Raw genomic sequence first — 25,667 nt, 5'->3', positions numbered from 1 at the left:
GCTATTCATCCTCCCACTCCAAGCTTGCTGGCAAAACCAGTTCTTTAATCTTTTTCGGAAGTCCAAGAAAGAGGGGGCCTGTCTCACCCTTGGGGGGAGGATGTTCCAAAGGGCAGGAGCTGCTGCAGAGAAGGCCCGCCTCCTGGACCCTGCCAGATGGAATACTTTTACAGATGGGGTCAGTAACATGGCCTCCTTGCATACCTAACAATGTAAGTATATCATCCCCTTTTCCATTTAATCAAAATCCCCCTAATCCCTCTTTAATAATCAAAATCTAATCCCAATTGACAATTAAGCATTCCAAAAACTTAAAGACTATTAAACATTACCAGAAATAGTAACCCCTTATTTACATATCAAAAATAATAACGTAGATATTCCATTATACCCAGTTGAACATTTCCAAAAAGAACTATCCAGTCAAGATAATCATTAAGCATCACCAGAGAAAGCAACTCATTATTTAACCATAATCAAATAAACCAATTTTGTATTTTTTTTTTCTTCCCAGCAATTCTTAAGTCCCATAAATAAAGTTCTAATTTCTGCTTTCTTCTACTATCCTTGTCTCTTGTCATCTTTATACAAGTCCATTTGTAATTTCCATGTAGTAATTCCAGTAGATCTTTTATTTATTTATTTTATTTATTATTCAAATTTCTATCACCGCCAATCTCCCCCCAAAAAGGGGGACTCTGGGCAGTTATATTCCAGATTAAAAAGGTAATCCACATTGTTCTTTTGATACATTATATGTATGTCTTTTTAAATTTTTATATGACTATCCGATTCCATTTATAAAACCAATATTTCCATATCTTTCTTATACATTATAATGTTTAAGTCCACCTTAAAGCCTATTTTGATTATCTTCAAAGGGACTCGTTCCTCTTCAATAACAACTTTTGGTTCCAGTATAGAGTTAAATAATTCAAGCATTTCTTGGCCCACACATCATACATTTGCTTTAAAGTAGCCATCTGGTGCCCTCTAGTGATCAACCTTCAAAGTCTTGTTATCAGCTTGGAATGTAAGCAAGATAAATTTTCCCATGTGAGAGGATCTTTCTAATTAACTTCAAAGTCTTTCTTTAAATCAATTTCATCTGAACCCTTAGCATTTAAAAACTTTCCAAAAAACACTATAATCACCCTTTTGCTGTATGTTGCAAAAAGTAAAGATCTTACAAAGCCAGAAACACATAATTTTGTTTCTTTTTAAACAAATTGAAGAGAAACTCACCAGCGAATGCTAAACGTGTGGTTCCAAAGGTTTTTCAATCTTAAAGAAACAATTTAAAAAACTCCAGAGTGATTAAAAAGATGAAGTTTGGTCGAACCTTGAGTCCATGAAAGGCTGCATTAATGGCTCAGAGCATGATGGTACCCATGACTCCCAGATAACGGCACATGGTTTCTGCCATTTACTCACAAAAACCGGCTGTATGGGGTACATGTGGGTAATCTCAAGATCTCTCTTTGATCTGGAGAGAATTTCAGCGGTCTGCATCCCGCATCGAGCTGCGATCTGCGGAGTGGAGAAAATGTGGGGCATTAGTTCTCCATTCCTCACCAGAAGTCCCAAAATAAATTACTAATGTTATCCTTGCAAGAACTTTTAAGAATGGGAAAAAAATCTCCATCTTTAATTATGCATTTTGCATTTCTTGTTGTCTGTCAAAACCTAGAGGCTATACCCCAATCTGCTTAAAAGATGTCCTGTCTTCCTTGTGTTATGCTGGTTTTGTACTGGGAATTTTGTACATCTACAACCGGGTCTTTTGGCTTGCTACATGAATGCTTCTAATCACTCTGTGACTCACCAGCATTACAAAAAGCAAAGCATCTGTACTGGCCATAAGGGGGGAAAAAAAGCCTATTAGGATGAGAATTTTGTTTTTTGGACCAATTCAGAAGTAAATAAAATAGCAAGCTTTTGAGAATCCCAGATCTTCTCACAAGGTAAGATTTTATTCAATAAGTGCTTTTTTCTGATGAAGAGAAGCATGTTGAAAGCTGGCAGGTTTTTGTGACCTCTGAGTTAGAATATGATTTCTATACCAGAGCAGCACAGGCTTTATGCTTTGCTTTTTTTGAGAAACAAAAGCACCATCCAACAGAATCTGGCATGCAAGGACTGTATTTTCTTTCTGTTGTTGTTTAGCTTGGAGAAACAATAGAAAAAGAAAACCTCAAGCACCAAAGCAGAAGCAGAATTTCTGGCCTGCACATTTAACAGCTGGTACAGGACCTCGGCAAATGACACCCCCCCCCCACCATTACCCTATGATAAATGGCCTTTGCTAAAAACCTCTTCTATACACAGCACTTGCTACCTTTAGTTTTGATACTCAAAACAACACGCCTTTATGACACTTAAAAAATTAACACATCTCCAGTGGAATAAAGGTATCTAAACATTGGTCAGATATATTTCCCACAGTTCCTCCAGGTGTACCACACCTGGGCTGCAAAATCCGAACTATCAGATGGCTGTTAAAAATATCCCCTCTCTTTGGAGTCTAGCGGTTGTTGGGATTTTTGGCTCTATAAGCTCTATAGGAGTTTATACAGGCTATCCACCCATCCGCCGAAAATTGTGCCAGAGAGGGTTATAAATACAAACGTCTTTCACTGCATTTAGCCTCCCCAAGATGAAGAGTGGTAATTCTTGCAGGGAACCCTGGACTACAACACCCACTAACCCTAACCTCTGGCCATGCTGGCCGTGGCTAGTGGAATTTGGAGTCCGACAACAGGAGGGTCGCAGTTTGCTTCCCTCTGCAGTAAACAATTAATGAAGGGGCTCAAAGGTGTCGCTCGACTCTCAGTGTGCCCGGTGCCTCTGAAGGGAGGCGGCAAGACTTTCCTCGTCCCCCCTCCTGCCGCGATTGTCCTCCTAGCAGGCTCCGCCCCTTCCTTGGCCAGGATCCAATCCGTTAATCGGAGAGGGGTATTTAAGGTCTCGCCGAAAAGACGCCCTCGCTAGCGCCTTTGTAAGTCGCCACGTGGGTCCGCAGCGCGGGAGGGCTGCTTCCAGCTCGTCTGGCGTTGCGAAGTCTCCGGCGCGGCTCTCCTGCCCTGCAGATTCACCGCCCAGATTCACCCACTAGCAGCAGGGAGGGAGCGAGACGCCCGGCCGAGGCTGTCGGGTTGGTTGGTCGGTCTACCCGCTAGTTACAGCCCAGACAAGAGAAGGCGGGGCTGCTACAGCATGAGCACGCAGGCGCGGGGCCAGGCGGCTCGCAGTGACTGCAGTGGCGGAGGTGGGAGCAGCAGCAGCAGCAGCAGCGGCGAGCTAAGTCAGGGCTTGCACCCTCGGTGGCAGGAGCACCAACATCCCTTGGGCCGCGGCGACCTCGAGGCGGACTCTGCAGCCATGCCCGTGACCGAGAAGGACCTGGCGGACGACGCGCCCTGGAAGCGGATTCAGCAAAACACCTTCACCCGTTGGTGTAACGAGCACCTCCGCTGTGTGAACAAGCGGATCGGCAACCTGCAGTTCGACCTGAGTGACGGGCTGCGCCTCATCGCCCTGCTGGAGGTGCTCAGCCAGAAGCGCATGTACCGCAAGTACCACCAGAGACCCACTTTCCGACAGATGCAGCTGGAAAACGTCTCTGTGGCGCTCGAGTTCCTCGAAAAAGAGAATATCAAGCTTGTCTCCATCGGTGAGCTTTGGCGCGGTCGCGGCGCTCTTCAGGGCTGGGCGAAGAGAGAGCGGGGCGCGGGGCGTGCGGGGGAAGAAGCCCTTGCCTCCCAGCGTGTGTGGCCCTCGGCTTGAGGGAGGCCGACCGCTTCGCTCCCCCGCCTCAAGGTGCTTCGCATCCCGGGCGTCACGGCAGAGCTCTCGGAGACCTAATTTTCCGCAGACGTGCTTGGGGTTGCCCGCCCCGCAGCCCCATCCTAATATTTGCAGCCGCGCTAAGAGAGGAGAGTGGGAGACCCTCCGGGACCCCGTCAGAGTTTGAGGGTCGGTGGGGACGAGGAGGTGTGGGTTGACTTTGGCCCACCAGCTGCCGAGCCTCTTCCGGGAGTGTCGGACAGCCTGCGGGAGCCAGGAGGAGCTGGGTGGGGCTGCGGGTTTGGGAAGCCTAGCCCGGATACCTGCCGGGTGCTCGCCTGGCTTTGAAGCAGCCCAGTTTAGCGCCGCTGAGGGCGAAAAGAGATCCAGGACTCCGTTTTCTCTCTTCACGGTAACAAGCCCGCCCAAGGAAAAGTATACAAGGATTTTCCTAGCCAAGAAGGAAGGACGCTTTAAGTTTGGGATATCCGCTCCTTTCTCTTCTATCTCTCCTCCCCACTTCCAAAAATCAGGCTTTTCCTGACTTGTACAGACTTCTGGCCAGCTCTGAGCTCTAATAGGGGTCAAAGCAAATCCCGGGGAAGGGAAGACAGGGCTGGCACTTCACAGGCAGCATTTCCTGAGGTGCCTCCCTCCCAGCAGGTAGAGCCTTGGGCTGCAGGACTTGAGTTTTGCGCTGAAAACTTGTGAAGAGTTTGCACTGTGAAAAGTCCAGCCTCTCAAAACTTCAGGGGGAAGCATGCATCAAGCTAATCTTTGTATCAGTTCAAAACAGAACAAAAATAAGTGTTTGCTGTGGCAGTCTCTTTATTATGATGTTTATATCCCACCTTTTCTCTGAAAATGCAAGGTGGCACATGTGGTTTTTCCTGTCACCCCTGTGAGGTAGGTTGGTTGAGAGTGAGAGTAGTCCAAAATCATGAAGTGGACTCCACAATGAGACAGGGAAATAGTTGAAGGTAATCTGCCAAAAATCCCCAAGAATACTCTTAACTTTTTACCCTGAAGAATAAATGCATTGAAATCATGCTGCAGTGTGTCTACTTGCAAAATGGTGCAATATTTTTAGCAAGAGTTCTAAAGTGCCTGTAATTCTATTAATGTAAAACATACAGGTCATGCATTATGCTAAACTCTAAAGTGGCTTGATTGGTTTTGCTTTTGTGTTATGTGAGAAGTTAGCCATTGTGGTGGGTAAACTAGGGTTTGTGGCTTAGTGTTTTATGTGTACCAGGACATAACTTGCTTAACAAAGTGTAGTTAAACCAAGCTGTGGGTTAGTTAGATATGTGACCCCAGATTTGATGTTAACGTCCTAAATAAATGGAGCAGAAACCATTTTATTTGTAGTGGGGGGGTTTTTGTGTGTGCTTTTGAGTCAGTTTTGACTCCTGGCAACTGCCTGAACAAGTCCATACAGTTTTCTTGGCAAGATTTTTGGAAGTGGTTTGCCATTGCTGCCTTCCTAGGGGTAAGAGAAAGTGGCTTCCCAAAGTTATCCAACTGGCTTTGCTCCTAAAGCAGGATTCATGGTTTCCTGGTGTCTAGCCTGGTGCCTTTAACCACTACACAAACTGGCTCTTTACCATTTATTAATTAAAATTGTTATGCTGTTGATTACCAAGATTTCTTGGTGGTTTATAGTAAGACCTATATTTTGTTTTTCTGTGTCAAAATATTATGCTGATATCTGTTTAGGAGAACATTGTCCCATTATATCAGAGAGCTAAGCAGTAAACTTAGTATGAAACTTCGAATACTAGGCCAAAGGTGAACAGACTTCAGGCTTATGGGACTGATTTAGTTTCTTTACTAAGCCTCTAAACCCAACCAGTTGAAGCCAAGTGGAAAATAAAGGTGCAGGGAGACACATGTGAAGAATTAAGGAACAAGGTTCCTCTGGGTAGATGTTTATTTCAGGAACTTATGATAAGTACTTATATGAAGCTAGCAAATCTTTTCACAGGACAATTTTTCTTGTATAACATTCTAAAGGGAACATGAAGGCTTTTAAATATTTCTCTTAGACAATTGAGAATTGGAAACTGATCTATTCCAGTTCACTTAGAACATGGGTAGGAAATCTGTGATCCTGCAGATACTGGATTCCTACTGAAGATATTGACCATGGTAGCAAAGGCTGTTGTGTTGTAGTCTAGCGATGTCTGGAGCATATGGGTACTCCATTCCTTGCTTAAAAATCTACCACCAGGTCATTAGTGTGCTTTTTGTTCTCCCTTTGGACTGCAAGGACTTGTCTCGTGTAGTCATGTATGATTCTCCTAGACCCATATAAACAAGAACTACTCTTACAGTAACCCTGAGTTTCAGGGATAACACAGTCTGCAGGCTAGTATTTGTTATGACATAAATGTATTGGGATTTCTATTAATCACAGCTATGTCTTTAATGTTCTGGGCTGAGCCTAAAGCAAAAGTAAAAAAAGATGGGAAGAATCCTTCCAGAACTGACAAATCTATAACCTGGCATCTCTTCCACATGGCAACACTAAAGTGCTGTTCTCCCAAGCAGGAATTAGCAGAAAACTCTGCTGGCTTAAAGAAGAACTAAGAGCCCTTCCAATCCCTACTCTGCCTGCACAATGAAGCAGGGTAAGGTTTCTGCCAGCACCAGAAGCAGAGAGGGAGCAAGACAGGCTAGGAATGCCTCCCTTGGTGCCAGTAACAGGTAGCAGAAAACCTGTCAATATTCTCTTGGTTCTGATTCCAGGGAGAATTCATTCTTTAAGATTGGAAAAGTAGTAACAAAGGAACCATTCTCCCTCCTTTCCCTGCTACCCATGGGTTCTGGATGAACCAGGGGAAGAATAGGAGGGGAAATGAGTGTTTTTGGTGCTGTGGCACCTAAGCCTTGGGAGACATTTTATATATATGTCTAGGTGTCCTACAGTGGACACATGTCATGAATGCCCTCTTCAGCGGGTCAGGCAGCTATACCAGGAAGGTGTCCCTGAGGTACAGCCATCCACTTACTTGCAGCTTAGGTGCTGCAGAGCTGGAGCAGCAGGGAGACACTCTTGATGTATGTCCAGTGATCTTCTAGAAGACTGCTGGACAACTGTTAAACATTTCTCCTGCAGTTTCAGGGTTGCAGTGCTTAAGGCAGCCTTTTTCAACCTTCTGACCCTGGAGGAACTCTTGAAATATATATCAGACCTTGGGGAACCCCTGCACATTCAGGCTCAGATGTAGGCCAGAAGTTACAGAATTAGTATGTTTCATGGGTAGGCCTGTACATATGCATGAACAGTGTTCTTAAACTAAAAGAATGAAACTTACCTCTTTAATGTGAACTTGCCTGAATTTGAAATAATTTTTTAAATAAATCATGATCTCCCAGGGAATCCCTAATGACCTCATGCAGAACCCAAGGGTTCCATGGAACCCTGGTTGAGAAACCCTGGCTTAAGGTGTGGGGGTGGGGTGTCTGAATCTTGGGGATCTGCTGCTGGCATATCTGTGGTAAAGCTTTAACCTATAAGCTATTGTGCGGGTGCAGGCTGACTGGCATCCAAAAGACCCATTTCCCTTCCTCTCCCTGCTTCTGCCCCCCATGTGTTAGAAGAAAAAGTGGGAGAAATGGCTTTTTGGCATAATGGCAGAGCCCTGACTCTCCTGCTGCTACCAGAAAGCTGAGTAGTAGCATAGAAATGATGAGTTTACAAGTAAAGGAAAATAAAACTAATACCTGCCTGTGGGGAGCTCAGACATACCTCTTTAACAATTGTTACCCTGTTTGATGAATTGGAGTTCTGTCTGAATTCTAGCTAAGGAAGTAAGTTGGTTCTTTTTTCAGTTGTGTCTCCAGGGTATAAAACTATGTTGTTTTGAGCAAAACGTGACCTTGAATTAGAGACCTGAAGCATAACTTTAGCGATGTTGTGTCTGTATAAATAGACTTGAGACTTCAAGGAAAAGTATAGGAGAAGGAATGCTGGATCTCTGTATGTAACCCATATGTTTTGAAGCAGGGGAACTCTGCTGAGCTCAGATTGAGTCTCCTTGTAGGAAAATATCTCTGACAGCTGCTATAAACTTGCTTTTCCAGAAATTACTTCACTCTGCTTTCTTTTCAGTTTAAATATTAACAGTAGAATAACTTGTTACCTTACTTCACTTTGCACAATAGGAATCATGTGTACTCTTGTATTCCTTATGCTGCTATAACTAGCAGAAACTTGACACGACTATTAAGGTGGAGGAATGTCTTTCACTAAGTATTCAGCATCTTCTACATTATGCTGGGAGATGGCTGCTTAACGCCTCTTTAAAGCTGGGATTATGATTACTGTTTGGGCAAAACTGGGTATGTGCATGTATTTATTTATTTTATTTATTCAAATTTATATCACCACCCATCTCCCCCAGAAAGGGGGACTCTGGGCGGTTGTATGTCGGTTCCTGGGTAGCCAAGGCTCAAGCTGTAGAGTACCAGTGTATTGGATTTTAAAACCTGTGAATACTACTAGTAGCACTGTGAAATATTTAAGGTACATCTGCCTTAGGCCTTAAAATAAAAGAAGGACTTTATTCTTTCAGTGTGTTTAACTGGTGACTTGTAGCATGAGGTTAGGGTCAGGGAATATCAGGATAGTTCCTTAAATCATTTTATTACAGTCTCAGGTCTCAGGTGGGGAAGTGGTCATTTGAAGATCAATTTTTAAAAAAATCTGATGGCACTAGCTGTATGGATCTTTGAAAAGCTATGATCTTTGATCCATGCTGAAAGATCCATGCTGAAAGTTTCTCTCCAAGACCACATCCCAAGCAGCTAGATTAGAACACAAAGTGGAATAAATGATGTCATTGTGGAATATCGAAAACAGAAGCTACGCTGGGCAAGACATGTCACGTGCGTGTCGGATGGCTGTTGGACAACAGCAGTTGCTGAATGGTATCCAAGAGAAATAAGACCTATCGGCTGACCTCCAAAGAGATGGGAAGATCAGTCAAGGACTTTGGCCAAACCTGGAGAAGAAAAGCCAGGATTTGAGACAAATGGAAAGCGAGTTGTGACCAGCAGGACTCTGTCCAGCAACAGTTTGGTCAATCAAGATGATCAAGGTGACTAGCTGTATGGTTCCTTGTCACTCCTCAGAAGTATCCTTGAATGTTGTCTCTGTTCAATAATTGACTCAGTGTGGGAGAACAAGGTGAAATTAGATCCAGATGAGAGAAAGAGGCTGTTGATCAATAAGAAAGTGAATTAGGAGATTGGATGGAATTTTACCCTGAAAGAGCAGGTTCCTGAATTCTCAACTGTCAGTAGGTTTACAGATGGCTGCTGTGGCTAGGCGTTCATTTGCACAGTTACAGCTAGTGAGTCAGCTGTGACCGTTTCTGAATGGATCAGACTTGGCAACTATTATCCATGCGTTGGTTATATCCTGTTGAGTGTTGCAACTTGCCAGATTTAGAAATTGCCCATAAGTTGCAATCAGTACGAAATGTAGTATATAATGTAACTGATGCAAAGTATAGGAAACATATGCAGTAGCATCCATAACAAGTTGCAGTGTTATCAAAATGATGATGCTTGTGCAGTGAGGTCATCACGCAAATGCTACAATTACATGCTTGTGTCACAATGTCTGACTCAAATGTGTAAATTGTGGAAAGTGTGTGATGATGTCTCACATATGTCATCATTTTCCCCCCTGTAGATGCCCATGCCTGTGTGGTGCCTGATCTTTCATGGCACAATATAAGGTGTTAATGTTATCCTTCAGAGCCCTAAATGGCTTAGAGCCTGACTGTTTGAGATGCATCTCTTCCATTAGCTTTTAACTGCTGATTACTAGATTTAGTTTGTTTGTACTTAGATTTAAATTCATTGTTTTGTTAGATGCCCTTAGTACTTGCAGAGTAGAAAAGTAGGTTACACAAGTCACACAAATAATAAATGTTTCCCATGGATCTTTCCTGCATGGCTGTCTTTTCTTTCTCAAGTACTCTACCCCTTTTTCCTGGGACAAAAATACTATATGATTTTGAGAACATATGACATCGCTTCATCAGTCATGTCTGTTCAGAGTTAAATCACACTGAATTCAATGAAGTTGGTAAGTGGCTGTAGATTTACAGCCTAAGCCAAGGAGAAAAACTTTAAAAACTATAAATTCTGCAGTAAGAATGCAGCTTTACCTCAGTTTAGGTTATTTTACTAGTTTGCCATTGGACAAGATTCAAAACCACATTTTGGCCCTAGTACTACCAAGATTCCTGAAGTGCATGCAAAAAGTTTCATTGCCTTACATATTATTGTCAAGTGGAGCATTTGTCTAGAATTTGGCCTCTCTCTCTCTCTCTCTCTCTCTCTCACACACACACACACACACACACACACACACAGCACCACAAGAAAAAAAAGGATATATTGATTGCTCACTTATGTAGATGTAGATTTTTAGGCAATAAATTCTGTTAGAATTGTCTAGCATTGCAGACTCCTTGTATAGGACTATTCATCTAAAATGCAAAAGGTGTCTTGAAACTGAAAGTTTCATCACACAGCAAAATAAACCCCTTTTTGTTGAAAAGTACATAATTAAGCAGCTGTGTATTTTGGCATTGTAAGCACAGTTAATGACTAGCTACCAAATTTAATAACTGATATTACACTGAACTATTTTTGTTCCCTTGCATGAAGGAAATTACAATTTAACTTTCTGCTCATGCTCACAACAGGATCAGAAATATAAGCTTAGTGGATGTTAACAGAAGTGGTATAATCCATCCACATTTAACACAGAATATTGCATGATTGGGAGTCCCACTTCTGAAGTTCAAGTTATGTGTTTTATTCACTGTACATTGCCAGCTTTTCAAATGGAAACTTATTCCTACTGTAAAGAGGGCAGGGCTTTTTTTTTTTAAGCAATAAAATTGGCAGATAATTTTACCAATAAAGTTGGTAGGTCAGCAGTTGTACTAAAATTTTGAAGTGTCACTCATACAAGAAAGCTTCATGTCTCCAGTGAGCCTGAGTGGAAAAGTTCCAGTAAAACATCCATCTGTTATTCCTTTCTTAATTTATAATCTTAAAGTGACTTGTAACACCCTCTATATGAGGTGCTCATTGTAGAATCTTGTGCAGGTACTGTACGTATTCCTGAGAGGGGCATATGTTCAGTTACTGTCTTGGTGATCAGTGTTTCTCTATAGTATGGCAAAGGAAACAATTCTTTGTCAAAGGATAACTCTTTTTAAAAGAGAAATGCACTATATCATGCAATGTATTAGCTAAGTAAGAGCTGACTCATTCCACTAGGATTACTGATAAGCATTGTTGAGATGGTTTTGTTACATGGAGATATGCCAAACCCACTTCATGGTGACTCTTACCATGTAACAGTTGTACTTTTACCAGTGGCTCAGCAGGGTGTGTGCTAAGGTGTGTTAATTAAGTTGCAATTAGTTTATTATTGAGGCAACTTCCAGTCTTCATTTTGCAGTTCAAGGAATCAACCCGTATTATGACTAGCTTTTTGGGTGGAGTTGTTCAACTGAAATATTTGATTTATGGGGGTTTTTATATGCAGTTTCCTTAGTAAGTAAAATTAATAGAGATTAATTAGAGAAGGTGGTTTCACTACTAGCAGCTAGTGTTCACACCCTATGTTTATACATACTGAAATACCTAGGTAACAGTTGAATTCGTTACTACAGTGTTGAATGATATCATCTATATAGATTTTGGGGGGGGAGGGGAAGAAGGATAGAAATAGCCAAGTTTGGAATTTGATATATATATTATGAGTCAACCTATAGGTAGGGGAGGGGAATGAATCCCTGAACATTGTGTGTGTGAGTGTGTGTGAGAGAGAGAGAGAGAGATCCTGAGCCCTTTCTCATCCCAATGCTGGATTTTGATAGTGTGAATGCCAAAAATTTTTAACATAATTTCTTAAGTTGAGGTGGGACATTCATGAAAACTGGAATGTAAGATCTAAGGCTTAACACATATAGTATACCTGGGAAATCTTGCTTCTACTCCCCTTCGCATCTCACTCCCTGTAGCTACCAGTCACCTAGACTTATTTAACCTAATGACTTGCCTATGTCATAGGCCCCTCTAGTCTGGTACAGTCTCTGAGTAACTGCTGAGGAAGTCAGAAGAAGAGAAGATGTTAAGAAATACATAGTCCCTTATGTCAACATGCAAGAAGTGGTAGAAGACTCATAATCCTAGGATCATGGAGTCGAAAGAGACCATTTAGGCCATCGAGTACAACCCCCTGCTCAGTGGAGGAAGCCCTGCTCTGTGCAAAGAAATACTGATAATGTAGTCAAAGTTTACTGGAAATTCTTTGATTAGTGTAAAAGCCCTTCATCCAAGAGAAAAAAGGACTTCTTCTGTTCAGTACAGAACATAGTTTTTACTTTATATCAGACTTGTTAACTAATGTCTTTATTCAGGCTCCAGTGTGTAGGGGTGTAAAGGAATGCAATGAAAATGGTGTCGGTGTATAGCTAATTGAATTGCTTGGTAGCATGGGAAGAACTGTTTAAATTGTAACCAATTTAAACCAGAAATGGAAATATAAGCTAGTCAGAATATTATAGCTATAGTAGCATGAAAATGGCTTTGCTGATTCTACTTCAGAAAGCAAATTACATAGAGTAAGTTCTGTTCTCCTTTGGTCTGCTTGACCCAAACATGTGCTACATCTTAGGAGTCTGTGTTGAAAGGAGTGTTAGTGGATTTGTCTCCTGTCTGCTTCCTATAGAGGCTTCTTATGGAGGAGAGCTTATGCTAGGGATTATCACTGTAAAGGACAACTCAACACTTTTGGTACTAAAACAAGGATTTAAAACACAAACTTCCTGTGGAAGGTACAAGGTTCAGTGATTGATATCAGCCTGATGACTAAATCGTTAAATCATGGTGAGTTAAAACTGTTTTAGACTGATGTGTCTCAGAATAAATATTTCACCATCAGACTTGATCTTATATAGTTTCTTAATGGTATTCCTCCTTTATTTATTTATTGAGGCTTTTATGTTGCTTCAATCCATAGATTCTTCCCAATAGATCAAAATAGGATTCTTATGATGTGCTCAGTTTTAATAAAGGTTGATGCTAATTAATAGCTACCCTGTGTCCTCTTATTTTTTTATTGAAAATAAGTATAGATGAGCTGTGTTCAAAGATGACACATTTCATGTACAATTCTTGCTGCATCTGTCACTATAAAATTGGTCTCCACAGTATTGTGTCTGGATTGCAGCAAGGAATGTGTATGTACATGGCCTGGTTTCCATGTAACCTGAGGGAGATACTGCTTACTACACTTTGCATGTTGAATTGTACATTGGTGCATAGTACCTGAACAGGATACTAATCTGGATATTGGCATAGTGGGAGAGGAAAGCTGAGCCCATGACTGTGTTGCATTGTTGACAACTCTCTTGGGGTTTACATAGCCAAAAATTGATTTGTTTGAAAGGATAATTTCTTTTAGCAAAATATGGCCTTCTGCAAAGACAGAGACCACCCAGGCAGAGTGTGTTTTAGGCTCACTTTATACTGTGCTTTGGGAATACCTCAAAGGAATGAACAAACAGTAACCACCAAGATTACGCAAATTAATGTGGCCTTGTGCCAACATTATTATCTGTTTGAAACTTAGCCATCCCAGGTACTCTACTGACTGATCTCATTTATCAGTATGAGAAAACTTATTTAAAAAGTGTTTTTTCTTGTTTTTATGGCTGAATTGCTAGAGTTGCATGCAAGAGTGCTAGGTATATTGTCTTGAGCCCATGGAGGAAAGGCAGGATTTAAATCTAACAAATAGGCTCCTATCTTCATCACTGTAACCCCCTTTATTGCTTCTTAGTATGAGGAGGCTACTTTGACATAATTCAAAACACTCTCCGAGTGTTAATGTAGATCCAAGCCTTGGGATCCCGCTGAAGCTTCTTAGTCAGCTGAAGTAGCATACAACATACATGGAAAAGAGGGATTCAAAATTTAGTGTTGTTTTAATTCTAGAGAGATGTCAATCTGAATCTATTTAATTCTGATGCTGTACCTTCAGGTTTTTGTTGGTTACAATATCCTTCAAAGACAGCCAGTGACTGCTAAGAAACAGTTTAATTATTATGAGCGAACTTTACTTGGCAGAACATTGGTTTATGTGAATTATGCTTTGGAATTCAGTCTCTAAAGCATCTTTTTTATGTTACTAAATATAAAAAGTAGACGAATAAGCCTTGTTCTTCAGTTATATGTCAAGGCTGCCAGCTGTTAAGGGAAACATCTGGATTTCCTCTAGTATTAGGTGATAAGGCAGCTGAAAAACAGGATGGTTACATATGTCACAGTGTGCAAAATATCAAGGCCTGTATTGTAGTTTTGGTAGTAAGGTTGGAGAAATGCTATAATTAAATCTGCTGCTGCTGTTGCCTTAGCAATGTTGATAATCTAATCTTTTTTTGAAGTAGGCATCAAGATTCCTTTTTTTTCTTTAGTCTCTGGCTTTATGTGTGGCAAAATATGAGTAATACAAGTGAACTATTTTTGGGAGTTACATGTTCCAAGTTTCTAGCATAATATTGAATAAGATGTTTTAAAATAACTTAATTTGAGGAAGTATCCCATGGCATCACATTTTAAAAGGTGTAACAGACTGTGAACGTTAAAATGTTTTCCATGAATTTAGGATGTTCAGTTTTTTCAAAATGCTGTTCTTTGGCTGTGATAAAATCTGGCTGAACTGTGCATTCTTACATGAATGGGATTTCCGTTTGCCAGTTTTGTTCATGTTGTGACTGTGGATGGTTTCAGATGGAAAAAGTGAATAAAAGTATACATTGCAGTCAAGGATTTCCCCAAACAGTAATCACTTTTGATTACTTCCAATGTGTTGGTTTTGGCTTTGAAACCTATCCACTCTGGCTTCAATGCTTGGCGTGTGCTGCACAGAAGATACTTGGCTGAACCATATCTGAATAGCTTTACTTATCTATACAGGCTTCTGTTGGTGGCAGCTGCCTGGAAGTATCTTGATCTATACCCAGTCTAAGGAAACATACTTGTTAATACTGAGGATGTTAGTTATGACCTGAAAGCTTCCTAGACCTTTTTATTAACCTGTGATTCCTAGTGCTGGCTGAACCAAGATGGGTTATTCTAAATGAATATCTGAAGTGTTACGAAATGGCAGTAGGCAGAGATCTTGATGGGTGCTAATTGAAACAAAAAACAATATATATTTTTGAATAAATAAGAATCAGAGGGAGGATGTATAGCGTAAGCCACTAAGGAAGGGAAGCACAACCATTTCCAAATCTACTTAAACTTACTCAGGATATCCTTCCCCTGGTTGCAGTATCTTAAGTTTCTTTGTATATATTCAGGGATAACTCAAGGCATTTTGCTTCCTTAGCTAATGGTGCTCCTCTTAATCATAGAATCTTCAGATAACAGGGTTGGGAGAGATCTTAGAGGTCATCTACTCCAAACCCCTGCTCAATGCAGAATTTACTAGACCATCTCTGACAATTGCTCATCCACCCCTGCTTAAAGAATTCTGGTGAAGGAGAATTCACCAGTCGTGTGGCAGTCTGTGCAATTGGCTAAGAGGTTGTGGAGTTAGAAAGCTGCTCCTGATCCTTCTTCCTTGTACTTTTATCCCATTGGTTCTGGTCCTGCCCTCCAGGTCATTAGAGAATAATTCCACTCCCCCTTCTGTAGCAAAGCTCTTCAGGAATTCTTCAGACTGCTGTTGTATCACCCCTTAATTGTCTTTTTTTATAAGCTAAATATGCCCAGATCTTTTAACCATTCTTCTTAGGGCTTGGTTTCCAGACCTTAACTCTCCTCTGAATTTCTCTCCAGTATTTCTCTCCATCTCTGGCAACAATGTTTTAAACAGTGGTTTGTCCTGCAGTGGCTGCTACATAGAACTGCTTGAACCTTCTTCTCTCTCTCGGGATTAATTGCTCTGGCACTAGGTAATAACCTGCTGTGCAACAGCGATGAGACTTGAATGAAATCTAGCGTAAAAGTGGCTGGTCTCTGAAGATTCCTTATGAGCATTATTCAGCTGCCCTTTTGCATAAGATCAGCCTTCTGGTTTGTTTTTAACCAGACTGCCACCTGAAATTTGAATTAACACGTTTTGGCAAGCACTAAGAGTGAATCTCCTGCACCTTCATAAAAATAACAAGGGCTGATGTACTCTTGCATTGTACTCTAAAAAAACTCACTTAAACAGCAGCTGAAGAAAGGTGCTGGAATTTAAATATTACATTGTGCCTGAAGCAAGCAAGTTGTAATGAGTTCCAGTTCAGGAAATGCCAAGTAGGTTCTGAATTCTCCTCTTTGGATGAGGGATGGGAGAAACAGCAGTTGAAAATATGCTACATAGACACAAAAGATAATGCATCCAACCAGTTTAGCTAGAAAAATATTTTTTTGCTGGGTCCTCATTTTCTGCTTCTGGCACAGAGTTATGATTTCTGCATATGAACTACACATACCAAAGGGTGTCTGTCCAAACCATATATTTTGACATGACTATTATCATATTTGAAAGCATTTTTCTGGGGAAATGAGAAGGCAGCAGCTGGTTTCAAGCTGATCTAATTTGTGCTTTAACATTGTCCACAGACTCTGAGTCAAACATGTTTTAAAGACAACTGTGGGCTTCAGTGAAGGTCTGTTGTTTCAAATGGATGAATTGAGAGGTACTGGAGGTGCTCCTTCCAGACTTGCTTTGGAGCAGCACTGTTCTTGTCCTGTAGGAAAGTCTTTACTCATACTGGAACGATTGATTGATACTAAAACATTTACTTGCAACAGATGGGTAGGCATTGAATTACAACTGATGTCACTGCAAGGCATGTGGGCTGCAAAGCCCACAGAACCAGCATTCTTTTGCATCGTTTGCCTTGTTCTGCCACTTCCTCTGAAATATCAAACTGAAAGACTGGCAGCCTTCTATAGAAGAATGTATATACCTAGTAAGAGCTATTTAGTGGAAACAAAAGCTGCTCATACAAACTTAAGGATGGGTTACAGTTTTTTCAGCATTTTCCTATGGCAAGTTTAGATTGGATAGTCCTTCAGTATTATAAACAGAGACTTAACTAAGTTTGATTTTTAATTCATCCTAACAGTTGTAATCAGCATGATTCTCGATGGAACTTGATGGGTAGGAGGTTCCCACTTAGAGATTTCACTCGTGGACTGTAGAATCAGGGGAACAATTCTACTTCCATTGCATTCTTATAAGAACACTAAAAAGTGGTGGCATGAAATCCTGGGTTCCCTTGCTTGAATGAATAAATATTTTCCAGCTGAATTCTAGGGCAGGCTGATGATGTTGCTAGATTTTTAAACAGTTACTTAAATTTAGAGGCTGTCTGACTTGAAATGAGTCTGAGTGACTTACAGTTAAAATAGGAAAAGAACCATAGAGCTGAGCAAAAAGAACCATGCATGTCCATAAAACATACAATATAACAAAAACAAGTACAGTAATAGAAGTTTGACACCCATGGTAGCCCCAGGCCTGGCAGAACAGCAAGGTCCTCAGGGACTTTTGGAATGCCATCAGGTTGGAAGCTGTTCAGATCTCTGGGGGGATGGTGTTCCAGAGCGCAGGCACCATCACAGGGAAGACATAACATACTGTGTGCTTCAAGATCTTGGATGTAAGTTCTGACTTAAAAGTAATTGCACAAATCATGAGAAACAGTGGTGCTGCTTGGGTTGGCCTTGTTTGAGTACAAGTTCAGAATCCTAAAGCACCTTTTTCTTTTAATTTTTACAGTCAAGGAGATGAGCTTCCCATCTTTGTTTCCAAGTTCCTTGTGTTGAACATGCTGAGTGAACAGTGGATGCAGCAATCTTTTTAAAAGGTGGTGGTTTGTGTAGTGAATGCCTGTGGGCATCTTGCCCAGAGTCCCCTCAAACCTGGTGAGAATTAAAGATCTCTAAGTGCTTGAGATGGCCTGATTTGAAATGAATAGCATTTTTAAGCAAGAGGCTACATATTTGCATGTATAGGCAAGAATAGCTGCCAAGAAAATCTTGCTGGAATACTTGAATAAATTTTCAGATGCTTCTGAAGACATCAGTTCAGTCAAGGCTGAAACAAAGTAAACTGATCTCATCTCCAGCTTCTGTTTTTTTTTTTTTTTTTTTACATACATGGGGAAGAAGAGATGACCTCACTTGTAAGGAATGTGCTTTGTGGAGTATAAGAGAGGGCCTGTACTCCTGGGACTTAATTGTCAGTATAACAAGTTTGTCAGTGATGTCATATATCCAAAACGTGTTGAGGCAAACTTTAAGGATGCAGAACGGGCTTGGAAAGCTGAAACTTCTGTGTTAGTAATACATGGAAGCAAAAATTCTATAGGATGATTATGGCAAAATTTTGTTTCCAAGTTCCTTGTGTTGAACATGCTGAGTGAACATGCTTAGAAAAGAAAGCATTGCTAGGTGCTGACTTCTGTTAGAGACTACTCCCAGATCTAAATAACCTTGCTGTGAAGCTGCCTCAACCAGTTGGCACAAACATGCAGCCCTGCTTTGCCAGTGCCAGCACATCAGTCCTGTTGCTCCTGCTGAGGTCAGCCACAAGATCTTTGTGGATCTTGTGGCACAGGTTGGCAGTCCCTGTAACAGAACTATGGGTTAGGGCAAAATAATTTATGGTCACAGGTCTATTTTTATGCTGATTGGTTAATACTCTGTGCCCAAAGTAGATTCCCAATTGTATTTCAGATCTAGGCTGGAAATTGAAAGCTCTCAGTACAGTAAAACCTCAATTTTATGGACTTTGGCAGGATGCAACAGATATTTTAATTCAGATTTCACTCCCAAATAATGGACAAAGTCAAGTCCATTGTTTCCAAAACAGTCTGAACAAATTGTGTTGATAAACAAATGACATGAGTTGACACAGTGACATACTTCACATCAGTTGTGTAAATTCGGGTTTAACAGACATTAGGCTTTAACAAACACCACTTCTTCCCAAATGCTTTGTTAAATTTAGGATTTCCTGTTACTGTTTACATACTATTATTCTGAGTCAGCAAATAGGCTGGTTTGGGTAAAATTCTCAAGTAGTAGAATTTTTCATTCATTGCTTTTATAAATAAACTCCTCATCGTGTAAGTCTGCAGCATGTTTGCGTGTCAAATACAAAGTGCTTCCATGGTTAAAACATCTTAAAAGATGTTAGAATCATCAGAATACAAACAGCTGATTTTGGTTGAATTCTAGGATTTCTAACACTAGAAAATAATAGCTGTAATTTAAAGACATAATGTTACCCTTTTTAGCAATTAAAGGGTGTAAAGGCTTTATCCATAAATTTACAGAATCTCTGATAATTATAAACTTTTGTCAGTTTGAACTTCTGCAGTGTATTTTGAGCAACCAAATGTTTTGCAAAAAAGCTGTAGATATATTGCAACCATGATGAGGCAACTGACATGTGGCTCCTTGTATTACTTAACCACAATGTTTATCTATCTCTACCGCCTTCTTAAAAATCAAACTTCACTATGTGGGGTCATGCATCTGCTAGTTTGTTAACTTGAAAGTCTAATGAATTTAATACAGAATTAGATTTCATGAAGTTGACTTTGGTCCAGAAAAGCTTATGGCAGCTTATCCTATGTTCAGAACTTGTTTTAGATGTCAGTTGCTAAGTGCACGGTTGGCCATCAAAAGGTTGCCCTACCCTGTTTTAAGGTACATTTGATTGCTTGCTGAAAGACCAATTGAATCTTGCCAGCAGGTTCAGTACATGGTAGTTTTTCTCTGTGGCAGAGTTTTGTTTGTTCTGGTTTTAGCTAACTCATATGCAATAATTTGGAGACTTCCCTCCAGTAGTTATACATGGACATAAGGGCCCCTCTCCTGTTTTGATGTCATAGCCATGAAGAGTTTGAAAGCTTCCAATTTTGTTCTTAATTAACTGCATTAATTAATTAATGGATTGTTTGAATTGAGTCAGTTTCAACCATAGCTCATGAAGCTGGATTAATGTTTGTCAGGTTTAGTCAAAGTGATTGAAAAACAAAAGCAATTGGTTCCAGATGCTTCCTTTTTCATTTCATTTCAAGCTAGATATGCATGATGGTTCATTTTTGTAATATTATACCATGGCTTGTAATGACATCACATAAGGTGGTTTCAGAGTCATTCATGTTTGTAAATAGCATTGACCATTTACACTGGAAGTACTTCTGATTCCAAGGATATCCTTCAGTCCTGTATGTGTGTTGTAACTTATACGCAGCAACAGAATGGACAGCATATTGCTTGTTAGTCATGAGAATGGGACTTACCCTGTAATTTTAGACCAGGCCTGCACAACCTTTAGAGGAGAAAGGGCCACATTGATAAATTAAAAATCATCATGGGTGACCAAGGAATATCTGGCACCCTGAACAGCTGTTCGGCATGTTGTGCAGGCCTGCTCTAGACTAATACAAGAAGACCTATCTTGTTTCATAAAGTTATTTTCTTTGATTTTTTTTCTATATTTGAACAAGGTTTCACATTTACAGTTCAGGCTGCCATTGGGAATGTTTTCCTGGTCTCCATGTTTGTGGGTGGCAGCGAGGAGAGATGCATTCTCTCCAGACCTTCCATGTATCAGAAGGAATTTTGCCCAAGACAGAACTTGCTATTCCTTTGAAGCATTCAGTGGGTTCAACTTCTCTTGGAGCTGAATTATGCTTTGCTTTGAAATGTTTCAAACTATAGCATGAAGTGAGAGGATGATTCAAGTTTGCCCAAGGAAGAACACCGTTCCTTCATTTTGTGTCATTCTTCAGAAGTTCTGAGATGTTTATTCAGTCTACATGTATGTCTTGCAGAGTAGCATAGCTGGAGACTCTCCTATTTAAGTTATATGCCAGGTAAATAAGGGAGAGGTTGTAGTTAAATATAAGCCTCTTGCAAAGACTGTCCAAGGGAAAGTTGTTACAGAATATCTGGAACAGCCTTTCCCAATCTGATGGCCTCTAAATGGGTCAGGACTGCAGTTCCCAGAATTTACTGTTGCCTAGTTTGGAGCCAGTTTGGTGTAGTGGTTAAGGCACCAGGCTAGAAACTGAGAGAGACTGAGTTCTAGTCCTGCCATAGGCACAAAACCGGCTGGGTGACCCTGGGCCAGTCACTTGCTCTCAGCCCTAGGAGGGAGGCAATGGCAAACCACTTCTGAAAAACCCTGCCAAGGAAACTGCAGGGACTTGTCCAGGCAGTCTCAGAGAATTGGACATTTATTTATTTATAATGAATCAATCAATCAAATTTGTCACCGCCCATCTCCTCCTATCAGAGGGACTCTGGGCGGACATGATTGAATGGGTTAAAAAAAGGCATTAAGACAAAGAACTGATGTCTTTTGCATAGGGAATGTCACAATTTCCAGGAGAACTGGAAAAAATTGAACACAGACTGAATTATATTTTATGGATATTTAGGATAATTTTGCTAGCTTACACCCGGAAATAAAATTTCGCAAAAGTTTAGCAGTCGGGCTAATTATCAATACCTATTTTTGGAGCATGAACAGTTTTTACTTGATGCTTATGCATGGTCTTGATTGCCTGAACAGTTTTCTTCAACATAAAAAGATAAAGCACCCCCCTTCACATTGATTTCATGATATATTTTCCCCTATAGAGGATGATGGTTTTAACAGAGTATTTTTTGTGGTAGTGAACATGTACTGTGCTTGGTAACAAAATCTTCTCTGTTCCTTAAAACATACAGTAATTTCTACTCAGTTTTTGAAATGATTACTAACTTTGAAAAAGCAGCACAATAAAAAACATGCTTTAAAGTTGACCATTTCAGGGATGAAGCATGTAATCCACAACCGCAGATACGTAATTAGCAGCTGTAATGGGAGAAGGCAACACTTCAAACCTAAAGAATGTCAGTGACGAAGGAGGAGAGGGTTGTATCCTGGGTTTTGCTTTGCCCAGCGCCCTTGCATTTGCTTCTTGGCAAAACCAGCTACATCCTTCATTGGGATTTTTACAGCTTCTTTTGAATGAAGTACTGTAGTAATATATAAGTTATAGCACCCTGATCTCCTCTTTCTGTCCCACTGGACATATAAAGAATGGTTGATAAATAATACACAGAACCCAGGGAGTTACACAGGACTCCCACTGTGATTACAGGAAAATACTGTGCTAATTGAGATTGCAGAGTTGATGCAAGTGGGGAGGGCACAATTCCTGAACCCTTGAAATCTCTCAGAGGAGATTACTCAGAAAGAAAGTCCTATTTAATCCCTGAACAAACCCAGCAGATGTTACACCATTGGCAAATGATTAAACAGTTTGAAAGCTATATTGGAAAGTTGAGGATCCTATCAGTTCCCAGATGTTGCTGACCTGCAACATGCATAAGCTCCAACTATCTAGAAGTTCTAATTTAGCAACATTTGAAGGGTCATATGTTTCCTATCCCTGTTGCTATGGCTTGGTATGAAGTGAGTCAAAATGGTATACTACCTTGGCGCAAATTTCATAAATGATAGATATGTCTCTGTAAAAGATTAATGCGTAATCTCAACCGAAACTAGATAACAAAATTGTTAGGTAAGTAAACTGTTAGCCTTCATGAAAAGTTTGCACAAAATGGATTTGATCATCCCTCTCATGTTAAATAAATTATGTTGCAAAGTAATACAAATTAAACGAGGAAAGTACTGTAAGCTTAAATGTGCATCCTAATTATCCCCATATCTTCAGGTCTATAATAGACTGAATATGAGCAATGTCCAGATTTTTTTTTTAGCAATATTAAGCATTGAAAGAGTGTCAGTTTGCTGTAGTGGTTAAAGGCACTGGACTAGAAATCGGAAGACTATGAGTTCTAATTCCATCTTAGTCAGCTGGGTGACTTTGGGCCAGTCACTTTCTCTCAATTCTGGGAAGAAGGCAAGGGCAAGCCATTTTCGAAAATCTTGCCAAGATAACTATGTGAACTTCTCCAGGCAGTCGCCAAGGTTCACAACTGAATCAAAGGCACAAAAATAAACAAATAAACAATGCCACTTAGCCTGGTTCTCTGGGACTGGCAGGTCTGCTTACTTGGTCTCTTTCTTGGTGGTGCTGTAGCTTTTGCTTGCGCATGTCAGTAAAAAGCACAGCCCTTCTGTGTATTCTAGTTGCTAAGGGAACTGACTATGGCAGTTTATCATGTTTCCGCTGATTGTCTGCAAATTCCTTGTACTGAAGCAGGACAAAGTTCAAAAAAAGCGTCAAACTTGTTCGCTCATTGTTAGGGTCTGTGGGTCCCAATTCACACTACTGTGACCAAGCAGGGACGTGAGCTTTATTTCCAGTCGTCTAACAATTGGACCATGATCTTATCTTACATTTGAGGGGATTTTGAAAGCAGATTGCATTCTGGTGTAATAAAAAGCTTTCACAAAACCCCCAAAGTCCCAGACCACATCTTTAAGAGAGCTATTTGAATTGCAGATGCCAGGAGTCAGCCTGAATAATCTTTCTGCAAGGGACTTTTTCCTTAGTAAATATTTAACATTGGTCTGTAGGATGCAACTAATTTTCAAAGGTGTGAGTGTCTACTTAGAGGTTTGCTGAGTCTCAGTATTGATTAATCAAATGGAGCTCATAGTGGGTTAGGAGTTGGACAAAATAGGGCTGTTATCGAAAGTGTCTTGGTTTTCCAAAGCTCAGATAATATCCAAAGTTATATTCGAACAAATAACTAAGCCCTAACTCCACACTTGTTTTAGAATTGGCTTTTGAAAGTGAAGGAAGCAGCAATAGGGAACAATAGTGCCACCAGATAGAACTATCTCCTGGATAACTCCACATTTCTACTCCTGTGGCACCCCCACGCCCAATAATATAGACCCCCCTCCCATTGCATTTGACATTGATTGGCAAATGAAACCCCTTGTGATCAGAGATGCCTGATGATTCAGCTTCAGGTTTTACCTTACAGTTATTACATTTGATTTTTTATAACTGCTGTTTTATTTAAATGTTACTCTCAACTGCTTAATGAGTTAAGAGGCATCTTATAAATATTCCAAATAAATTAGAGATTCCCAACCTTTTGGAGCTGATGGGCACATTTGGAATTTTGTGAATGTGTTGTGGACAGTCTTGCAAAAACGCTGCGGGGGGGGGGCTTGTCCATTTATAGAATTGTTGCCATGTAAAGCTTACCTTGGTAAACTGCTGCCTTTTAACTGATTGGTACAGTATTTGCTATTCCCTCTACTCAATTTCTGCACAACGTTCTGTGCTCTCCATTCTTATCTTCGGCCTCCTTCTGTAATGTGCCCACTTCTAAACAAAACACTGGGTTACAACCCTCCACCCCCCTCCCTTTTTTGGTTTGTAAGAAAGCTTTCTAGAGGTGACGGACTCATCCCTGGGGGAGCTAGGGGAGTTGATGACTGACAGGAAGCTCTGGCGTGGGCTGGTCCATGAAGTCATGAAGAGTCGGAAGCGACTGAACGAATAAACAACAACAACAAGAAAGCTTGAAAATAAAATGTAAGCTTCAGGCTGGTGTTTTCTAATATGTCAGCTTTTACCTTTTTTTTTTTAATGGACAATTTATTTTTAAAAGGTAATGGCAACCCACCCCAGTATTTCCGTGAAAACTAAATGGATCAGTACAACCAGAGATATGTCGGTATACCGTCGGAAGATGAGACCCCCAGGTTGGAAGATGGTCAAAACGCTACTGGGGAGGAACAGAGGATGAGGTCAACTAGCCCCAGACGTGATGACGCAGCTAGCTCAAAGCCGAAAGGATGGCTAGCGGCCGACGGTGCTGGTGGTGAATGGCGAATCCGATGTTCTAAGGATCAACACACCATTGGAACCTGGAATGTCAGATCTATGAGCCAGGGCAAATTGGATGTGGTTATTGGTGAGATGTCAAGATTAAAGATAGACATTTTGGGCATCTGTGAACTGAAATGGACTGGAATGGGCCACTTCACATCAAAGGACCACCAGATCTTCTACTGTGGACAAGAGGACCACAGAAGAAATGGAGTAGCCTTCATAATTAATAGTAAAGTGGCTAAAGCAGTGCTTGGATACAATCCAAAAAACGATAGATTGATCTCAATTGGAATTCAGGGCAAGCCATCTAACATCACAGTGATCCAAATATACGCCCCAACCACAGATGCTGAAGAAGTGGAAGTAGAGCTGTTCTCTGAGGATCTGCAGCACTTACTGGACAACGCGCCTAAAAGAGATGTTATTTTCATCACGGGAGACTGGAATGCTAAGGTGGGCAGTCAAATGACACCTGGAATTACAGGTAAGCATGGCCTGGGAGAACAAAACAAAGCAGGACATAGGCTGATAGAATTTTGCCAAGACAACTCACTCTGCATAACAAACACTCCCTTCCAGCAACCTAAGATGGCTTTATACATGGACTTCCCCAGATGGACAACACCGAAACCAGATTGACTACATCCTTTGCAGACAAAGGTGGTGGACATCTATACAGTCGGTAAAAACAAGACCTGGAGCTGACTGTAGTTCAGATCACGAACTTCTTATTGCACAATTTAGGATCAGACTAAAGAGATTAGGGAAGACCCACAGATCAGCTAGATATGAGCTCACTAATATTCCTAAGGAATATGCAGTGGAGGTGAAGAATCGATTTAAGGGACTGGACTTAGTAGACCGGGTCCCGGAAGAACTATGGACAGAAGTTTGCAACATTGTTCAGGAGGCGGCAACAAAATACATCCCAAAGAAAGAGGAAACCAAGAAGGCAAAATGGCTGTCTGCTGAGACACTAGAAGTAGCCCAAGAAAGAAGGAAAGCAAA

General features: G+C 40.8%; 1 protein-coding gene across 4 annotated transcripts in view; it reads left to right on the top strand.

The window, feature by feature from the left end:
* The first annotated feature begins 3,274 nt into the window (after window positions 1–3,274).
* FLNB (filamin B) overlaps window positions 3,275–25,667 on the top strand; it is an 82,828-nt gene continuing 60,435 nt past the window's right edge. For all 4 annotated transcript variants that reach the window (XM_063291734.1, XM_063291733.1, XM_063291732.1 and 1 more), the window contains exon 1: window positions 3,275–3,673. In XM_063291734.1, the coding sequence (XP_063147804.1) occupies window positions 3,382–3,673 (292 nt within the window). In that variant the 5' untranslated portion in view covers window positions 3,275–3,381. The remainder of the gene's footprint in view (window positions 3,674–25,667) is intronic.

This window comes from Candoia aspera, chromosome 2, assembly GCF_035149785.1.
Source record: "Candoia aspera isolate rCanAsp1 chromosome 2, rCanAsp1.hap2, whole genome shotgun sequence".
Lineage (NCBI taxonomy): Eukaryota > Metazoa > Chordata > Lepidosauria > Squamata > Boidae > Candoia > Candoia aspera.
The sequence above is the reverse complement of the archived record's forward strand: the minus strand, read 5'-3'. Positions and strand labels throughout refer to the sequence as shown.